Source organism: Oryzias latipes, chromosome 20 (genome assembly GCF_002234675.1).
Source record: "Oryzias latipes chromosome 20, ASM223467v1".
Lineage (NCBI taxonomy): Eukaryota > Metazoa > Chordata > Actinopteri > Beloniformes > Adrianichthyidae > Oryzias > Oryzias latipes.
The window spans coordinates 15,976,700-15,996,242 of record NC_019878.2 but is presented as its reverse complement, the minus strand read 5'-3'; the positions used below and the strand labels follow the sequence as shown (position 1 = coordinate 15,996,242).

General features: G+C 39.9%; 1 protein-coding gene across 1 annotated transcript; it reads left to right on the top strand.

Annotated features, from left to right (window-relative positions):
* Positions 1–1,525: 1,525 nt before the first annotated feature.
* On the top strand, positions 1,526–16,200 carry crispld1 (cysteine rich secretory protein LCCL domain containing 1). Its single transcript, XM_004081018.4, has 16 exons — positions 1,526–1,958; positions 2,045–2,095; positions 2,572–2,827; positions 8,052–8,170; positions 8,578–8,710; positions 8,794–8,909; positions 9,022–9,122; positions 9,198–9,374; positions 10,041–10,101; positions 10,188–10,254; positions 11,549–11,679; positions 11,808–11,851; positions 11,923–11,995; positions 12,080–12,155; positions 12,249–12,382; positions 15,272–16,200. The coding sequence occupies exons 3-16, from the start codon at positions 2,573–2,575 to the stop codon at positions 15,321–15,323; spliced, it is 1,539 nt and encodes a 512-aa protein (XP_004081066.1). The 5' UTR covers positions 1,526–1,958; positions 2,045–2,095; position 2,572; the 3' UTR covers positions 15,324–16,200.
* Positions 16,201–19,543: the final 3,343 nt, after the last annotated feature.

The window sequence follows — 19,543 nt, the reverse complement described above, 5'->3', positions numbered from 1 at the left end:
GAAAACAATCATCTAGAACATCTGCCAAATGACCTTGATGCTCTTTACACCCTCAGTCACCCAGATCCTGTTCCAACAATCTGACCTCAATCCAACTCAGCCAGAACCATCAGGGTGCAACATGCCAGATAAGTCACGTGCCAACAAAAAGACTTTCCTTTGGTGTTTGTGTGCTTTGCTGCAGCGCTCAGAGACTACTGTTGTGTGGATGTTGGGCCTGGCTTGGTGTTTGCATTCTTTTGGGTTCATCGAGTTTCTTGGAAGACCACACGCTAAATAGAGGAGGTGCAGAAGGGAGATTCAGGGTGCTGGGCGTAAAAAGCAGCAACTGTGTTGGTAAGATGGGAAGGGTAAGGGGAGGGCAGCAAGAACAGAAAGAACTTGGAGGGAAGGCAGAGAATGTGCACATGTCAAACATACTGTATTATAAAAGAAGAAGAAGAAATCACAGAGAGCTATTTGGCCAAAAAGTTAAACTAGAGAAGCATTGGAATGAAATCAATTATGCTGCTTTACTTCTGGCAGAAACAGTGCGTATTTAGTTTCAGGGATTGCTGTGAACTTGAATGACAGAAAGTTGTGTTTGTTGCAGACAGCCCAACCTGAATTTTACTGTGAGACCTCATGTGGCTGCACAAAGACAGCCCCCTTTTACAGCTTGGGAAAAGCTCCCTCTGTCACAGTTTTTCAATGAAAAACTAACTTGGTTGCAGTTGAACAAGTGGTTTTGGCATTACTTTTTTGATAGGAATCGTGAGCTCAGGGAGACTTTTGCTATTTCAGCTGTGGAGAAGAAGGATGGGGTGACATGCCAGGACTGACCGCAGAGAGAGAAGGTCGCTGATGGGGATAGAACCAAGTCCCCTGAAGGCTGACCCAAAGATCAGACAGCAACCACTACGACTTATGGGACGTGTTCCTGGAGCACGGAAATGGGTCTAATCAGCAGGTGGATCTGGTCAACCTTTTTTTTTACATTTTTCTGTCAATCATACTTGGGTTTTTATGTTCCCATAGAGCTCAATGAAAGCCATACATAAAAATGTATGTTTCTAAGGGGAGAAAAAAGATTAAGAATTAAAAGTGTAATGGAAACAAGTGCAGCACATAGTCAGACTAATGGGTGTTTGGATTAATGTGTGTGTCAAAAGTCACCTCATTTTTTAAAAAGTTAATGATGGGGGGAATAACTGACAGTGGGGGTAAATATGCAGAGTCTGGTGCTTTTCTCTGTTTCTGCATGTGCCATGGCAACTACTGAAAATTACCAGATGACAAAAGACAAAACTTTCCTGTTTCCATATTGGACTTGCTCTGTTATACCAGAGAAGGGAAAGAGTGACTGTGGGTCTTGGAATCAACAGAGTCACCTGTGAGCAGTTAGAATGAGTAGATTTATTTTTCTCCCGTCAGATTCATAGGATCCAGATTATCCATGGACACTTTTAAAGTGTATTTTGATGGGATCATTGTGAAATTCATAATCAACACATTGAAATTATATCATTACTTATCATTTCTTTAAACAATTTAAAGCGGTTGCAAGCCTATACAATGTGGGATTCACGCGTCATGACGCACGCGCCGAAGTTTTGGAACAAACGGGAGGGCTCCGCAGGGGCGTGGTCAGGGGCGGGACTTTTCTGGCCCGGTTAAAGACGAGAATAAAATGTGGATAAATGGTGCTTTAGCTACTTGGGTGCAGAAAACTCCCAAAGAGGAAAGAGCGATTTTAGTTTCAACCAAGTGCAGAAAACACATAATTTCTGGGGTTGTTTTTTTTTTTTTTTTTTTAATATTTTCTTACATTTTTTGTCAGAAAGAGTGAGTCCAGCTGCACCTGAGCTGCGCGACTTGGAAGCTGGTTTCTTTCCTCTCTGTCTGTCTGCGTAAGTTTTCCTCACAGCAGGATCTCTCTGAGGACTCCAAGAAGCGGGCACCATTCCATTTCATTAAAGGTAAATTATTTCCACAGTCTGCATTAAATCACATCATTCTGCTTCTGTTTCATTATGCATTTCTCCTCACATTTTCCATTACATAGGCTCGTTCCAGCAGCCCGTGCCAGCGCGCGCCTGCATACCACAAAGTTCAAGTAAGTTTACAGAAAGCTTTCTCAGTGCAGGAGCATCTTTTTTTTTGCAGCATCCTGTCCTCTTAACTGCAGCTGTGCAACTTTTTTTCTAATTTGTTGCAGTGTTTTTGTTGAGGATGTTAATAAAACTATTTGATTTAGGCTTTGGATTAAAGCTTGGAAACTCCTCAGGACACTTGGAAATCTGTATTTCTTTATTCCAGTCATTCCCAGCTTTCCAGTTTACACTCTGTGAACTCCACTCATGGCATCCAACCAAGAAAAATCACTGTCCACACCAAGATCAACATTGACACAGGTTACTCAGCAAATCTGATAGAGAACATTAATTGTAGTCCTTTCAATAACTGTGTTTCTCGCGTGCTCTTGATCCCCAGCCAACTTAGCACTGTCTGAATAAAAAAAGCCTGCTGACACAAAAACTTCTCCATCACTCCATGAGTTTAAGAGAACCTCTGTCTTTGTTTCCTATCAAGGATGAGACAAGTATCCGCACAGAGAGACATCTGCCTGCTGCTCGTCCTCCACACTTGCACGGCTATGGTGATGCTCCCAAACTCCACCGGCTGGGAGAAGATTTTGGACAAATATCTGGATGAGGATGGTGACTGGTGGGAGGCCAAACAGAGGGGCAAGAGAGCCATTACTGACAGTGATGCTCAGCTCATCTTGGACCTTCACAACAAGCTCAGAGGGCAGGTTTACCCTCCTGCTTCAAACATGGAGTACATGGTAGGTGATTCAGATTATATCAGTTTAAAATATTGATGCCTGTTCTATGAGAAATTCTGCTAGATATGTCTGCTTTGTACTCCCAGGATTTTGTTTTTTTGGCCAAAAGAATGAATTTCACACATCTTAATTTTTTTCTGAACAACTCCCACTTGTTTGGTTTTATCTTTAGCCATCATGTCCATGCACAACAGTTGCATTGCAAATCGGGCTTACTGCGCCTGGGCATGTTTCACCAGTTGTTTTAACCCCTTGCAAAACACACGCCTTCTAAAGGCTTACAGATCTGGAGCCGTTCCACACTTTGCTGCATGTGCTGGCACAGGACAGGCACTCGATCGTATGGCCACCAACAGCACCCTTACAGGATAAAAATCAATACAATTTGGAGACGGTAATGAGGTTTTTATCACCCTTCTATCTTCACTTAAAGAGCAACTAAACAAAAGGCAGTTTTATTCTGTGGTAATGGCAAATAAACAGTTCCTGCTGGGGGCAGTTGGTGGACTGTGTAATTGTATAATTGAGAGGTTGGGCTTGAGGACCCCTTGTGTGTGTGTATTGTGTTCAGGCTTCTGGTTGAGGCACATGCATGTGGAGAAACGCTGAGCTGGCAGCACTCAGTTCTTTTCTTCTGTCTCCTGTTACAGTTGATTTTTTTTAGCTACAGGGGCAACCAGGGGTGAAAAAAGGAGGGTTAGAAGTGAAAGTGTGAAAGTTGACATGCAAGATGCACTGATGTGAAATGATAAAATAGGTCTGCAAGGAAGAGATGCATCTAATAAATAACAAAAAAGATGAATTAAGATCAAGTTGAATGTTTGAGAGAGAAAAAAGAAAAATGTGGGGTTTTTTTGCAGTTAGGGCATGAATTTGTTTAATTTTCTGCACTTTTAATTTCAAAGAATTTGCATGTTTCTCTTTTTCTTGAGGTGAATTGCTGCCACCTTTCAGAGACCTCACTGCTTCGGTTTACTGGCAGGCTTCATAGACACGCTCACTTTTACCCAAATGTGCACCTGCATTTGCGCAAATCTGCCCACATAAAAATGCCCACATAAAAAAATAAATTAGCCCATCAGCTCTGTCAGTATTGTACAGTATTGTATTAAACTTCAACCCCAATGACCCTCTGCAGCCGTCGTCCCAGAGCCTCTGAGATAACATCTCTTCAAATCCATCTCTTTTTCTCCTTCATCTGTTTCCTGTCCTTGCCCTCCCCCTTTCTCTCAGAATGGGACTCCGCTCCCATTCTGTCAAGAGCCAACCAAAAGGAAAAAACTCTGGATAGGTATTCACACGCTGCAGCAAACCACAAAGCTTCAGTGAGGCTTCATTAGGGAGGGGGGGAACAACAGTTCTGCTTCTAGCACAAATGTTGACCAACAGGTAAAGAGTAGTGTTTTGAAGCCCTGTCAGACAAACTGATGGCATCTTGGAAGTAAGACACGCGCCAGTCTTGATGTTTGACCTAGTGGTGGTGATAGTAATGTGTGTTAAAGTGAACTTGATGTTTGTTTTCCCACCAAGATGAATCAGTGCTGTGCTGAAAAGCTTTGAGCACTTAATGTTTCCAACAGGGCAGTGTGCCTCATGTAAGTAATCCCTATGAAGCCCTATACGTGAGCAATTAATGTCTGGACAGAAAATAAATGCATCCTGAATATTTTTTATGATGCCAACAGTGGACTTGCAGCTCAGCACATGCTCTATTTGCTGAGTAAAGCTGTACAAAATAATCAAAATACATTCTTAGAAGGCATACTGGTGATTTGATCAGTGGAAAGATGCCCACAGGAAATCAACAACAGGTCTCTGTACTCTGTACTCTCAACTCACAGAAGTGCGTTTTCCCAAATAATTTTTCAAACAGTAGCACCACATTAGGAGAGAACTTTTCTCCTTCTTACTTTGAAATAGTAAGACTTTTTTAATGATCAAAAGCACGAGGATTTTAAATTACACCGCCGTATTATAGACAGCTCCATCTCTGCAGGAACTAAAATAAACCCCCCTTAACCTACAGATCTAGCACTGCTCTGCACTCTTTTAAGTTAATTTTTTCTCCTTGGGTTAGCTGTTCATTATTCTCCTGACAGTGTCCTCAGCTGGAGTGAATAGTTCATTATCGTTACTCATAACAGTCCTGTCAGTCTTTACTTTTATCCTTAACCCATAAGTAAATCTCTATGGACTAAGATCACGATCCATGTATTCTGCAGATTTAGTCTGATTAGGTCAAACTAAAACGAACTGAACGTTACTGTAACAACAATAGGAAATCTTTCTGCATTTATTTACATGAGTCCTGATCCCATAGTAATTTCCTCAGTTTGCTTGAGTAGATGGCAAAATGTATTTGAAGGTTAGTTCATTTTCTTCCTTTTTTCAAATATTTGGTTTTACATTTTTTGAGTTTAATATAGTTTTAATTATAATTCTCAATTTCTTACTAAACTCTGCCCTTTTTATTGCTTTTCTCAACTCCCCCATATCTGGCCTTAATCTCTGTGTTTTGCTGCATTAGAAATAAGCAGGAAGTGCATACTTGCAAACGAAGTTGCTCTCCACATGCTTGGAATGTGACCAGATGACCAGGAAAGGAGAAAAAAAGACAGGTCCTAAATGAAGTGTTAAGCGAAATAAACAATACCGTGTGCACAGTGCTGAAAGACTTTAGAAGGGGGGTGTTTTTCTTTACAGGCCCTATAGAACGGCTGTCAGGTGGGCGGTGGGTGGGTGGGGTGCTTCGCGGTTACAAGGCCTCCCCTGCTGGAGTAACTGTGCAAACAACAGCATCCTGACAAGGATTTTACTCTGTACAGACTAGTAAAAATGATGGCCTCATGTTTTGTTATACTGCATCTTTACTGGGAATTTCCCAGCATCCTTGTGTTTATTTTCATTCACACCATGCTTTGACACGTCCCTCATCATCTCTTTAGGATGCAAACCATAATTTGCTTCAAGACGCTCCAGCCAAAATGTTCTAATGACTGAAAAGCTAACTATAGCAGACCTGTCAGTTAAAATTGGTCAGACCTAAGAGTCTCCACATCTATGTGTTGGTGTCTTCAGTGTAAAACGCTCCATCTGCTGGAGCTTGCAGGACATTTTTGCTGTAAATAAAGATTGATTTTTGTGCACTGAGGCTTCTAAGATCATTAAAGTTGAAAATAATACGTAGAAAGTGTTTTCCATCAAATGTCAAACAAAGGAGTTCACTTTTTTAATTGCTTTTATTACTGCAACTGAGGAATCCACCTTAAATTTATATTAATGTTTAGATGGCGCTGATGTAGCTCTTCTAAAAAAGCTGTTATGGTGGGTTATCAGTGGAGGGATATCAATTCAAGTCATTGTTTATTTCCAAGATCAGTTTGAAAATTGCCAATAAATTAAGGTAATTTGAAGCAACCAATCAGCTTGCAAGAGTTTTTGTCCAGCGTATTCATGGATAAATGAGTTGATGGATGTGGAACAACACAGCTGTTATGAAAATAATGACTGACACAAGACTGACCTTTCTTGCAAACAAGAAAACTTTAGACTGCACATTTAGAAATAAGTCAAAATTCTTCCTTTTGCTAAATTGTCTTTAAATAAGCAAACAAACCTAAAAATGTTGTAATTTAAATCAGAACAATTCCAGTCACTAAGACATGTCTTGCTATTGAAAAACGTTCTTGATGAGAGTATATTTCTTTCTTGCAAGATTGAAAAAAGGACATTCTTTTCTTGAACAAATGTCTTTTTACTTTCTTGAAATTTAAGTTTTTGCAGTGTGAGATTGTTTCGCCTGTATGTTGTGTAGCAGCTATGCAGTTCTGTCTTGCGCCTTTAAACTTTATGTTTCCACAATAGCGCATTAGCTTCCACCAGCATAGAGCCAACTGACTTCTTTAGTTCTTTCATTTCCATTTAACTCACTTTCTCAGTGGCCTGTAAATAAAAATTCACTCTGCAGCACAAACCTCTGTAGAATGAATTACATCTCACTGTGCAACGATTTAAACGTGGCTAAAAATGCAACCGTTGACTTTCTTGTAAACATGAAGTGAAAACTGCTTAAGATGTCATTCCATTCAGATTTCAGGATCCTCAGAAAGGAAAAAAAGAGGAGCTTTGCAGCTGAAAGTATCAAGGATGTTTAAACACAGACTTGACATCAGTTTCTTCAGCTGATCAGCTAACACTTGTGTTCAGTATGAGAGCCTGTCAGGCTGCTGGTTTTTGTTCTTTATTGGAGTTATATCATATTTCTTCAGGGCCCAATATTAAAATCTTACAGTCATGCTCTGCTGGTTTTGTTGATTCAAACAATTAAGTCCATTTGGCCAGCAGGATTCCAGAAAGCAGCTGAAACAACTGCTCACAGTACATTTGCAGCGCTGCCAGACATCCTGTTTTATGGGTATGTGCGTGTGCTTTGGGGGCGATGCAGGGAGCAGCGATTGTCCGTGGGAACAAAGATGTGTAAAATACGGAAAGGTGTTCTTAGAAAATTGAAGGCGAGATTGGTGGCTTGATGCTAGATGACGTTTTATTTGGAGTGCGCTGAAATCAGAGTATTAAATTGGTTCGTGGAAAATGTCTAAAAACTAAAAAATGCTAAATTGATTTTCTGAAAGTAACCTGCATGATTAGGCATTTCATGCTGAAGGTGAATGAAAGAGTGTGCAATTAATGGGGGGTACAGTGTCCTTCGGGGGAATTACACCTGTGTTATTCCGACATTTCCTAAATAAAATGAAGGTCAACTGTAAGGAAGGACCCTTTAGCAGCCAGCTTTACCGACAGAGCAGCTTGGAGAGAGACGTGAAAGAAAGTCATGCTCTTCAGACATATGGAAAGTATTACCTTTGGAAAAGCTCTTTTTGGAATTTTTAAATTGCCCCCAAATTTCAGGAGAACACCAATGTTGAAGGAGAGAGTTTGTGAACTTTGAAGAACTTAAAATCGATAGGAGCAGCAAATCCCACAAAGCTCCTGATGCAGGGCTCTTCTTTCTGTGTTCATAAACCTGCTGTGTTACATCTCTGGTTGTGCAGCTGTGAATATCTCCACCTATTAGCAGCTCTGTGGCCCTGGCTGTGCTGTGTCATACTTCCTGATAGCAAACGTCCAATTCGGTTTGGATTGAACTGTCAGCTAATTATTTCCGTGAATTGAATTTGATTCCCAAAACTAACATTGCTTTTTTTCCTTTTCACCTCTCGGGCAGATGTGGGACACAGAGCTGGAACGCTCAGCAGAGGAGTGGGCAGAAACCTGCCTGTGGGAGCACGGTCCTGCCAGCTTACTGCCACAGATTGGGCAGAATCTGGGCGCACACTGGGGAAGGTAAACCCAAAATAAAGCAAAAAGCAAGAGTTGGTTTAAAAACATGCATTGATTTTTTTTTTTTATCAGTTACCTTTCAAAAAACTTCAAAATTTATAGTTTTGGATAGAAAAGTGAAACCACAACATTGTTGATTTTCCTTCAACTCTCTTGTAGTTTGCTTATATGTAGGAAATTAAAATATTTTGTGAGATGCAGCAATGCGGCTGAATAAAATGCTTCACAACCCTCATGACATTTTATTGAATTCCCGGTAATGAAACAACTAAAGACACCCTCATGATAACTGGTTGCCTCTGCTAAGCAACCAGCCCTAAGTATACGTATTAGACTGCAGCTTGTGGCTTTTACAACCTTGAAATTACCATTGTTAAGATGGCTGTTTTTGTAACCAATGATCTCTCTAGATATCAGCCACCTACGTTCCATGTTCAGGCTTGGTACGACGAGGTGAAAGACTACTCCTTCCCTTATCCTCAGGAGTGTAACCCCTACTGTCCCTTCAGATGCTCTGGCCCTGTTTGTACACATTACACACAGGTAACTGCTTGAATAGTGGATCTCAACTGATCGGTTAAGCACATATTTGTCAATCGTTCTTGTGTTTTCGTCATATTTTGCAGCTGGTTTGGGCCACCAGCAGCCGCATCGGTTGTGCTATAAACCTTTGCCACAACATGGATGTCTGGGGACAGATTTGGGCCAAAGCTGTGTATCTTGTTTGCAACTATTCACCAAAGTGAGATTAAATCCTATCTACCAAATCTATCAAACCTTCAAAGAATCCTATAAATAATTTTGAGTCATAATGAGTATTTATATAAATATTGGTATTCATATCCCCTGATCAGAGGAAACTGGTGGGGCCACGCACCCTACAAACATGGGACCCCATGCTCTGCCTGTCCTCCTAGCTATGGAGGAGGATGCAGGGACAATCTCTGCTACAAAGGTATGCAGATGTTGTCAGAGTAAATAAACCTGTACATACAACAGCCTGTCCTTCTTCATTTTTGTATTTTTGTAGATGATAGACCCTACTCAGAGAATAACTTCATTGAGCCAGAATCTCCTCTTTCTGTAAACCCCTGGTCCCGGGCCTCCAACCCTGCGCCTCCCGGTCTCCCAACCCCAACCCGGGCCCCCTCCAACGCTCCCATAGAGGACCTGCAGAAGAATGAAGTGGTCAACACACAGCAGATGTGTAAGCTGCCATTTAGCTGTTTATTCTGGCTCTAGTTTCATCCAAGATTGGAGGGGGGGGGGGCATTGAATATGGCTTTAGGGGTGGGACTGGCAGAGAGTGGAAGTACAGTACAAAATGTACTGTAAAGAAAACATTGCATTTCAGACTTGGGTCTGAACCCAAGAAACAGACAAGAACTGTTTGCTTAGAGTTTAGCAAGTAATAAAGGCTAAAACAAAGTAAACCACATTTCTTGAAGTTTACATCACTTTAAATTGTGTTGCATTTATGTATAATCACCTTTGTCATCCACTTAATATTGCAAGTCGACATAGTGGAAGAGGGGAGCCCTATTTCAGCATGATGCCAGAGTTTTTGTTTGTTCTTGCTGAGAGGGCTTGAGGAGTGAGTGTGACTCACTGTTGTTGTTTTTTTTTAATGGTTTCCTCTCTGCAGCCCAAGCGGCCTGCAATAGTAACATGAGACGCTTCCTTTCGTTTTGCTGACCATCTTGGATTGTCTCAGCATGTCTTGTTTGGTTCTGAAAACACTGCAACGTCGCCTCCTCTGTGGTTCTACACAGCACAGGTTATTGGGAGCTAGTCATCTGAAGCAGGGCTTGTAGCTTGAATGTGCCGTTTCATGCGGGAGCATTTTATGAGGAGCCGTTTGTGTCTGTTTCAGCTCAGCTAGTGGCCTGTGGCACAAAACTGCGGGATCAGTGTAAAGGAACGCCATGCAATAGGTATGGTGACAATGAAGTTAATCAAAATTAATGTGACCAATGAAGCGCACACTCTTTTATGACTGGGCTGTTTTGGAAATACATAGGTATGAGTGTCCAGCTGGATGCCTGGATGCAACAGGAAAGGTCGTTGGGACGGTATACTATGAAATGGTAAGTACACAGTTAATACACAACTTTATACCCACTTCAGATCCTTCTAAAAGTTCCTCAACATAACTTCAGAGGCCACACAAACTAGAGGTTTGTGAGTAGCCTGTCCTACTGTTTGGCAAAGGTGAGGTAGACCCTAGACAGGTGACCAGTCTTTCAGAGGGCACACAATAACTCCCACACAGACTCACACACGCTCATGTACATTTAGGGATACAACAGAGTAACCTATTAACCTATAAAGCATATTTTGGGAATGTGTGAGGAGGCTGGGGTGCCCAGAGACAACCCACATATGCACGAAGAGAACCAGCAAACTCCACATAGAAAGGTCCTAGTCAGGATTTAAACTGGGGCCTTCTCGCTATCAGGCAAGAGTGCTACCATTCATTTATCTATTTTTTTACAACTGATAGAACATCATAAACAGAAGCATAGCAATAAAATACTATGTGCAAAGTTTGCAAAGGGCTTTAGATGAAGTTTTTTAATATATCAAGTCTAAACCCTTTTTTTTTTCAACTCAGTCAAAAGTTACATTTGTACAAACAGAACTTGTACAGAATTACAGATGGGGTAGAACAGAGTAAAGTGAACATTTGTTGAGTTCACCCATGAATCTGCTCATCAAAACAAAGTTTGAATCAACGGAAAAATGCTCTGTTATGAAACCAGCCCCTGGTGTTATTTAAGGAACTAAAATATGATTCTTTTGGGATCTATTCACATTATGGATGTGAAGGGTTAGACATGGGGATGAGAGAGCATTTCGACACATCAAAGCAAAAAAATAGCACTAGTGTGTCAGTTGTCTGACAATACAGTAAACTTTAATCTGTTAGGACCTTGCATCCATTTACATGGTTAAGTGGAGTGCTATAACTTCTTGTTTAGTGGACTAACTCAAGTATTAGCTCACGTTTTAAGAAGACATTTTAAAGGTTTATTTTACAAAATAAACAGCAACTCCACTTTTAATAAGTCTAAAGCCCTTCCAATAAATGCAAAGACCCCTTTGGCTTCGACATTGTGAAGGCATAGGTGACCAGCTGCAGCCTTATTGAAAGTAGCTGTCAAGCTTCATTTTTATGTTTCAGGCAACTTTAGTGCTGACATTGTAGGATACTGTGACCATGACATATCCACATGTGCGTTCCTGCTGAAATCAGTTTTATGTCAAAAAACCGCTATACCTATTAAAAAAAAGCACACACATTATGCATGTGTTAACTTCTTAACTACAGTGTCAGCATTATGTAAATGCTTTTAGTGAAATGTCCTTTATTTTTTGCAGCACTCAAGTGTGTGCAGAGCAGGCCTGCACGCTGGTGTCATTGATAATGAAGGCGGTTGGTTGGATGTCACCAGGCAAGGCAGAAAGGACTTTTTCATCCAATCTAACAAGAACAGTGTCCAGTCTCTGGGGTGAGAAAGTGAATTCAGCCCAGAATCATCCTGCTGCAGAACATATTTTGCAGATATCTTACAGGAATAACAATAATAAAAACAAAAACTAACCCAGATGTTTTTTTTGCTGTGTGTGCTCTATATAGGAAATATCAAAGTGCTAATTCCTTCACTGTTTCTAAAGTGGCAGGTAGGTCTGATATTATTTATCTCTTTTTGGACTGAGCTGCAACACAGTTTGTGCATGTGTTTCTTTTGCAGTAAAAGCCATCACATGTGAGACAACAGTTGCACAGTTGTGTCCATATGAAAAGCCTGCAACACATTGTCCAAGGTAGGAAACCTCAATCTGCTGATGTAATCTAATCTCAGCCCATCATCAGCATCCCGTCTTGATGTTGAATTTTTCTCTTTTTAGGTTGTATTGTCCAAGAAACTGTTTAGAGGAAAATCCTCGCATCTCCAGAGTAATTGGAACCAAAATATACTCTGATGTGAGTTTGTTTTAGGTATTTAATGCGCTAAAAAAGTATTGAGGAATTTACCAAGCAAGATTAGTGAGAATTTTCTCTTGTATGCATCTGTAGAAATCCAGTATATGCCGAGCTGCAGTCCACGCCGGAGTGATTAGAAACCATTCAGGGGGCTACATCGATGTGATGCCCATGGAGAAGCGCAGACACTACACTGCCTCAAACCAAAACGGCATTTTCTCAGAGAGGTATGCCATAGTAAAGCAAATGAGTTTTGTGAAAAAAATGCTCCTTCAACAGATCCCTGTAATAGGATAGAGATTTTTACTCAGTGGGACAAATTTACCATAAATAGAGTGAAATTAAAGCCTTGGCTATTGTTTTAGAAAGTGGTAACGTAAATATGGCATCTTCAAACTTCAGACGCAAGCGAAAAGGAGTTAGAAATAAATGGGTCATTAGTTGAGAAAAAGGGGCCACTCTTTCCCCCTTGTGGTCATAATGTTTTAAAGATACAGGCTGTCCATTATGTCTCTTGTGTTTGTCTCACAGGGTGATTAACATTCAGTCCATCCTGTTTCCATATTCCCTTCTGTCTTTTTTGGGGTTTACAGGGCTGCTATCATCTGGCAAGATGTGAAATGTACTTAATATGGCCGGCACGCCTGGAGTTTGAAATAATTGATAGCGTGTCAGTCAGTGTTTATGTAATTCTCGGAGCGTTTTGTCTTTCTGACTGAAGGTTACAAAATACAACCAGTTGACAAAGATTTAGTGCTTAATATAGTGCTTCAGATAAAGAGAAAAACAAGGACACGAAGCAGAAGCACACCAAGGAGCAGAATGAAATTACAAACAATTTAATCTCAGACCAAATTGTGGACCGGATGAAAAAAGCAATTTTAAAAGAGCAGCTGCAGTGGAATAATGGAGTGTACTCTTGGAAGAAATATTTTTAGCTGTGTCTGAAATAATTTACCTTAGGCAAATTAGATGACTCCCACTGTTGGGAGGAATGTTGCTGCAGAGTTGTTCATGATATTGAATAATACAAACAGTCAAGCTCTCCCACCAGCCAGTAATTACTAGTGTGTTTTATTGCATAATAGATTTTGTTCATCCTTAAGAAATGAAATCCTTTTAAAAAGTGACTTTTGCTTACTTGTCTTTATAATGCACGAATCCAGTGCTTTAAAGGGCAACCTTACCACATTATGACCATTTAACTGTCCACAAAGGCTTTTCAAGGATTCGTTTGGCTCATTTAGCCTTTTTTAGCTTGTTTCTTATTTATTTTTAAAAATTGTAATATTATATATAAATATATTACGGTATAAATATTGATCAGATAATTTTACATCTGTAACATTAGACAAACTAATTGAATGAAAAAGCTGCCAACTTTTAATATAACTTTAGGAAATTGAACTGATGAATTTTGTGTATTTGTTTGTCTACACGCACAGAGAAACCCTTGATTTGTACAGCAGCTGTTGTGTTATGAAGCTTAAAGCAGGGTTTCGCAGTTTGTACCAATGCAGTGTGAAAATCCCCCCCACCTTCCTTAGCCATAAATTAAAAAGAAACAACTTGATGGGGTGGCCATGGAGCAGAAGTAGAGCGGTCAACCTCTGAACCCCACATTGCTCCTGATGACTATAAGTTGGCGGCAGTGTTCGGCAGCGGAGCCGCCATCTGTTTCAGTCAGTGTTTTTCAACCAGTGTGCCGCGGCACACTAGTGTGCCATGGGAGACGGTCAGGTGTGCCGTGGGAAATTACCCTCATCGAAAAACATTTACCATCTCCAAGATATCAGCTCTGTGTTCATCCAAACAGGCTCTGATGAAACACTGAGTAGTTAAGAACATAAAAGATCGTAAAATACTTTTTTCTTTGTGTTTATTTGATTTTATTAAAGACACTTTGATAAGAATGACAATACTGCGACTTAGCCGTAGCTTTAGCTGTTTTAGGAAAAGCCCCGCCCCTTTAACTGTCTCCACCAATCATTCTTGAAGGCTTAATTACACGTCATCAGTCTGACCAATCAGAAGTGGTTGAAGTCTTCACTTCCTTATTCCAATTCTGCTCATAAAGTCGCTTAGTTCCAACAAAAATACCAGCTAAAGCTCGTCTTTAGTGGTGTAGCTTTCCGCGGGATCTGGTGGAACATTTGGACAAAACAATGAAGCTCAGAGATGTCTGCGTTTGGCGGCTGTTTGCACTACATCTCCCATGATGCATTGGGTTAAAGTGACAGCGTCTCAGCGCACAATGAGTCCTGGTTAAACGTCTTGAAACCACAACGAACACACATGAAACAGTTTTTAAATCTTTTAACTTAACTTTTATTACATCTTCTACAGCTTTTTCTGCCACAATTATCACAAAAATGCATGTGAGATTCCGGAGGAGCTGTAGATCAATACAGACTATGAGTTTCCCCTTTTTTTAAATTTTTGGATGATGGTGTGCCGCGGGATTTTTGTCAAGGTTAAAGTGTGCCGTGGCTCAAAAAAGGTTGAAAAACACTGGTTTAAGTGACTGTAAAGGTAAAAAAAGTGCTAAATAAGTTCACGCCTTCAGCATTTAGCATTCAAAACTTTATTGCTTGATTAAGAAGACTTTCCAAACACTCTGATTGGTCAGAAAATTTGTGAAGCTTGTTGAATTGGTGCCACCTCTTGACAGGAGCCTCACACACCATGCTCCTTGCTGAATTAAAACTGAAGCTGTTAAGAGTTTTTAAAATACAACAGTTTTCTCTGCTATGTAGTCCGTATGGTTATTTGACATTTAAATGGAAGGGAACCATTCAGTAACAGGCAAGCTGTCACTGAACACCCCCTCCCTTCCTTCATATGTCTTTACTTGTCTTTGTCACTCTGCAGAGACACTTGACACCTCACCATCATTTTTATACTTTTACTAAATATGAGTATAAGTGGGACTGACAAACTCCCCCACATTTCTCTTAAAGTGGGGGGGTTTATCTGTTTGCTTAGAGAGCTTACCCTCTATCAATTTTTGTCCCGTCTGTTATCAGTGTTGGTTACATACACCTAATCTGTTTCTAAGTCATCTTGTAAGCCTGCACTACACTGACTCACGTCTCTTGTTTCTCTGTTTCCTTCAGCCTTCAAAACCCTCCTGGAGGTAGGGCGTTTAGGGTCTTCGCTGTGATTTGAGCACCACGGAAGGCGGTTTTACCAAGACACACTTGAGGTTCTTTAATGATGATCAAGCCTTGTCAAAATTTAGAAATATTTCTGGCTCTGCCACACTTTACAGATTATAAATTGTTACAATAAACCAACAAGCCAGCCATCCGAACCTTTCTGGCTCTGATGCGTATTTCTGCTTTAGAAGGATTTTGAATTTAAAAAAACCTCTAAATTCTGCTGTATATGTACATGTGTATAGTTGTTAAAAGTTTATCATTTTGTAATAGGGCCTTGTAATTTTTGTGTACGTTTAATAATCCAACAGAAAATCTACTTTGTAATGGGACTCAAGAAAGAATTTCATTTTCATCAAGTCTGGCACATTTTTCAGTGGTGCTCTGGAGCCATCTCTTGCCATACATTGTACTTTTTATTTTGGATGGCTGAAAATTGTTATGCATTTTTATATGATCAAGCTTCATATCAATACGAATTTGCAAAGAATGCTGCTATATTTGTGTGTTTTAATCTTTCCAGTGCGGTAGAATTTTGTATGTATTTTAAAAGAAATGTGTGTTTGAGCTAAAACTGCCTGCAGGACAGGAAAGTACAGTTGTCATCCACTAGTTCAAACATTTTTTACTGTTCATGGTTGTTTTTATTTGAAGTGATAAATACAATCCTCTATTAAAATTGATCAAGAAATGACATGCAATATTTTGTACACTGTATATATTTCTCTTTTTCCACATCTACAGTGTTTGTTTAAAGCAGTAATCTTTATCTTGACACTATCACTGTATCAGTCTTTTTTTCTGTAAATATATCAGTTAAATTTTTCATCCTTGGTTTGTAAGGAAAGTTGCATTTCCAATAAAATTAAAAAAAGAAGTACTTCAAACTCTTGCAGGTTGTTTTAAGTCTGTCAAGAATTCACTTATTTATCTTCAATCTGCTGTCTCAAATTATAAGATCTTTGGAATATTTATGTTTTACGTTATAAACTAATTGGATTCTGGAATCCACAATATGGTGCGTTCACTTGTCATTACCTGGGAGGAAATTCCTCCTCCCTCATTGGCTTCCAGTGGGTTCCAGCTTGTCCATATTTTCAGTGTTATGATGTCTGGAGGGTTCCAATTGTTTCTGACTCAAGCTGTCATTCTCCGTTATTCCCCTGACAAGAGCTACTAAATCTTACCTAATGGGCCGACTGCATAGCCACAAGCCAAAAGGCTGCAGAACAAGACAACATGAATGTCCTGTTTTTGAATTAATTCTGTAATTTTCATATATGTTAGCATCAAGGATGAGTTGGACATTAACATAAACACCAGTAAATACAAAAAAATGTATACATCAGAGTTGCTTCTGCAAATACTTGTATTGTTAGTGTTCTGCACGTTCTTGCACGATCGTCAAAGCCTGCATAAACACGATTTGTTAACATTAAACATGATATCCTGGCTTACGATTGGCTAAACTCTGCGGGAGAGGCAGACTTGAAGAGATTGCCACTCTGTATGATCTTTATGTGTTCCAAGATCTTGGGAGACAAAAAGGAGAGACATACATCAAACAGGTGTCAAAATTCACATCAGAGTGTGGTGGCAGGTGGCATTCAGAGGAGGAAAATGAAAGGCAGGAGGATAGGCAGGACTGCAAAAAAAAAAAAAAAAAAAAAACAGTGACAGGAAAAGGGCAGAGAGATAAGTAGAATTTTATGATATTCAGATGCTTTTGTGAGAGAAACATTAGGTATTCTCTGCAGAATGCCTCATCTTTTCCCAGCTTTAAAACAAAGTGCCAACAAGAAAGTTTTACATCGGCATCTTTAGAGATTTGTTACAGAAAGATTTTGCAAGCCCCCTAATAATTAAAGTAGAAGTGCAACAGATGAGTTAATAGTGATACATGAGCTTCTTACAGCCTACTGGGACTGTTTATTGGACCAACCAGAAAGACAAAGATACATTAGGACCAAACCGAGAAAGCCAAAGCCATGGGCCCCATTAGGACGAGGATGGCTGAGTGCCGTGAAGACAGATGGGATGAAAGACAAGCTTGCAGCTAGCAGAGTCTGCATGGTGCCACCAGTGTTTTCAAACTGTCGTTTAAAATAAGGAAGGCCATTAATAACCTCCTCACTGTGCTCTGCTCTGCTGCAGTCTGGCGCTTCTTACAGAACAGGCAGCAGACAGGCAAAGAACGTGTCAAAGAATATGCGTTAAAAAAGAGGAGAAGGAAGCAGAGTTTGGGGATTCATAAGAATTTTTGGGGGTTGATGTGTATGTGCCGTGTATTCTTTTTTTTTTTACTTGTTTGTTTACTGGGCTTGTGCAGTTTGGACTTTTTTTTTGCATTTGGATGGGAATCAGATAGTAGCGATGCGGTCAGAGAGGCCTTCAGCACAGAGGTGAAAAATTAGGCTTGCCAGTGGTTGTGACTGTGCTCCTTCTTGTCAAGTCTTTACTTTGGCCCTTGAACAAAACCTAACCTTTACCGTTTTTCTAACCTTCGTAATCCAAAAATATTAAATGTATGCAGCCACAATATAAACGAGTTTTTGCATAGCTGGAGTGGTTGCTTCAGAGAGGAAAAAAATGTTTTTTTCTGAGTGGTACAGTGACTCATGTAATTACTGAGTTATTTTAGGTCCCTATGCTTTTTAAACAAACCTTTGACAAATCTTGGACGCTTGATTTATAGCAACCTTTCATTACAACCTACAACCAACCCACCCAACCTTGCTGAATGTGGATGTATGTATCATTTTGTAAAATTGTGCCACGCTACATTCAGCTGATGGACTTTAGCAGGAGTAAAATATTTACAAAAATGGACGTAAATCGAGGAGCATAAATTAATGATTAATAGTTGCAGACTTTTTATTTCAAGCAAGATGAGACAAATTAAACAGTGTCTTGTCAAAATGTAGAGCAAAATATATCTGAGAATGTTGTAGCTCCAAGTCCAATGTGGTACAATTGTTGGTTAATTGTTGGGTGTTTTAAAGTCCCACTCTGATCATCTTTTGATCTATTTTAAAATGGTTCCCAGTGGGCTTTTAATTATGATTATCCCATTTTTAGCCAAAATTTAAAAAAACCTGTGTTATCTACTAAGTTATAATTTCTGCAGAGCGGCAGGAGTTCATTTGAAATTTGCCTTTGAGTTGTGGGCACGAATGTTGGTGCAACGTAAGCCTGCCCACACTTCCCATCATCCCTTGTTTTACACTCTATCCCACTAGTTTACTGTCCCTCAAACCCCCAACCTAACATTAGCGGGGCAACAAAAATGGTGAGCAACAAAGCTACCCAGCTGTACAGTTTTGAGCCAGATGCCAGCTCAGACTAGGAAAACTAAGGTACATGGATCTAGCTTTCTTCAAGATGATGCATCAGAATGGAACAGAGCAGGGAGCTTGTGGTCTGCATTTTTTTTATTTGCTTCTGATTCAAACAATCTGAATAAAGAAATACTCAGAAATGCATTTATAAGCTTAGTTTTCCTATAACCTGATCTCCATCATCACAAAAATTTCACAAGAACAAGTTAAAAACACTAAAACCACAATTTTCATTGGAGCGGGTCTTTAAGTGATCAGGCAATCACTCTAAGTTTAAATCCAAATCAAATAAAGAGTTTTTCAAAATAGCAGTATTGACCTCTGCACATAAGAGATGTTGCAGAGGCATATTTTGCTTTGTGTTTATGTATGCACAGTATTGTATTTACATGTGAACTGCTCTTCTGTCACGCTTTTCCTGTCTTTTGCACACTGGCGCCGCTGTGTGCTCACAGTGTCTAGCAAACATTTATCTTTCTTCTGTCACAGCAAGGCTTTAGTTATATTTTTAAATGCTTCATTGCCATTGTGGGTGTGGGGGGAACTACTCATCAGATGATTTATTGTCAGCAGCTTTAACACAGCAATTCTTAAATTTGTTCTTGCATAAAAAGGTGTCAGTCAAACTGCTTTATGCTTTGAATGCAGATGTGGGCCACATGTAGAACTCTTTCTAAAACAAGCAGTGAGGAAAGTTGTGCTTACGGTACCTCTCCAGGAGGGGCTGGCTGCCTCCCAGACTGCTATTCTGTTAGATCTGCACCTTACAAATAAATAAAGACATGTCTGCATCAAATCTAGGTCTTTGGGAGAGTAAAAAAGTACTTATATGCCAGAAGACCTTAATGCAAGCAGCAATCTCTTCACTTAGTAGTTATTTCAATCTGCTAAC

Bases quoted from the DNA above. Each gene is read 5' to 3' on its own strand.
- crispld1 (XM_004081018.4), top strand. From the start codon at position 2,573: ATGAGACAAGTATCCGCACAGAGAGACATCTGCCTGCTGCTCGTCCTC. The intron at 10,102-10,187 runs GTATGGTGACAA...GGAAATACATAG, and splicing joins AAAGGAACGCCATGCAATAG to GTATGAGTGTCCAGCTGGAT. The intron at 12,383-15,271 runs GTATGCCATAGT...TGTTTCCTTCAG, and splicing joins AACGGCATTTTCTCAGAGAG to CCTTCAAAACCCTCCTGGAG.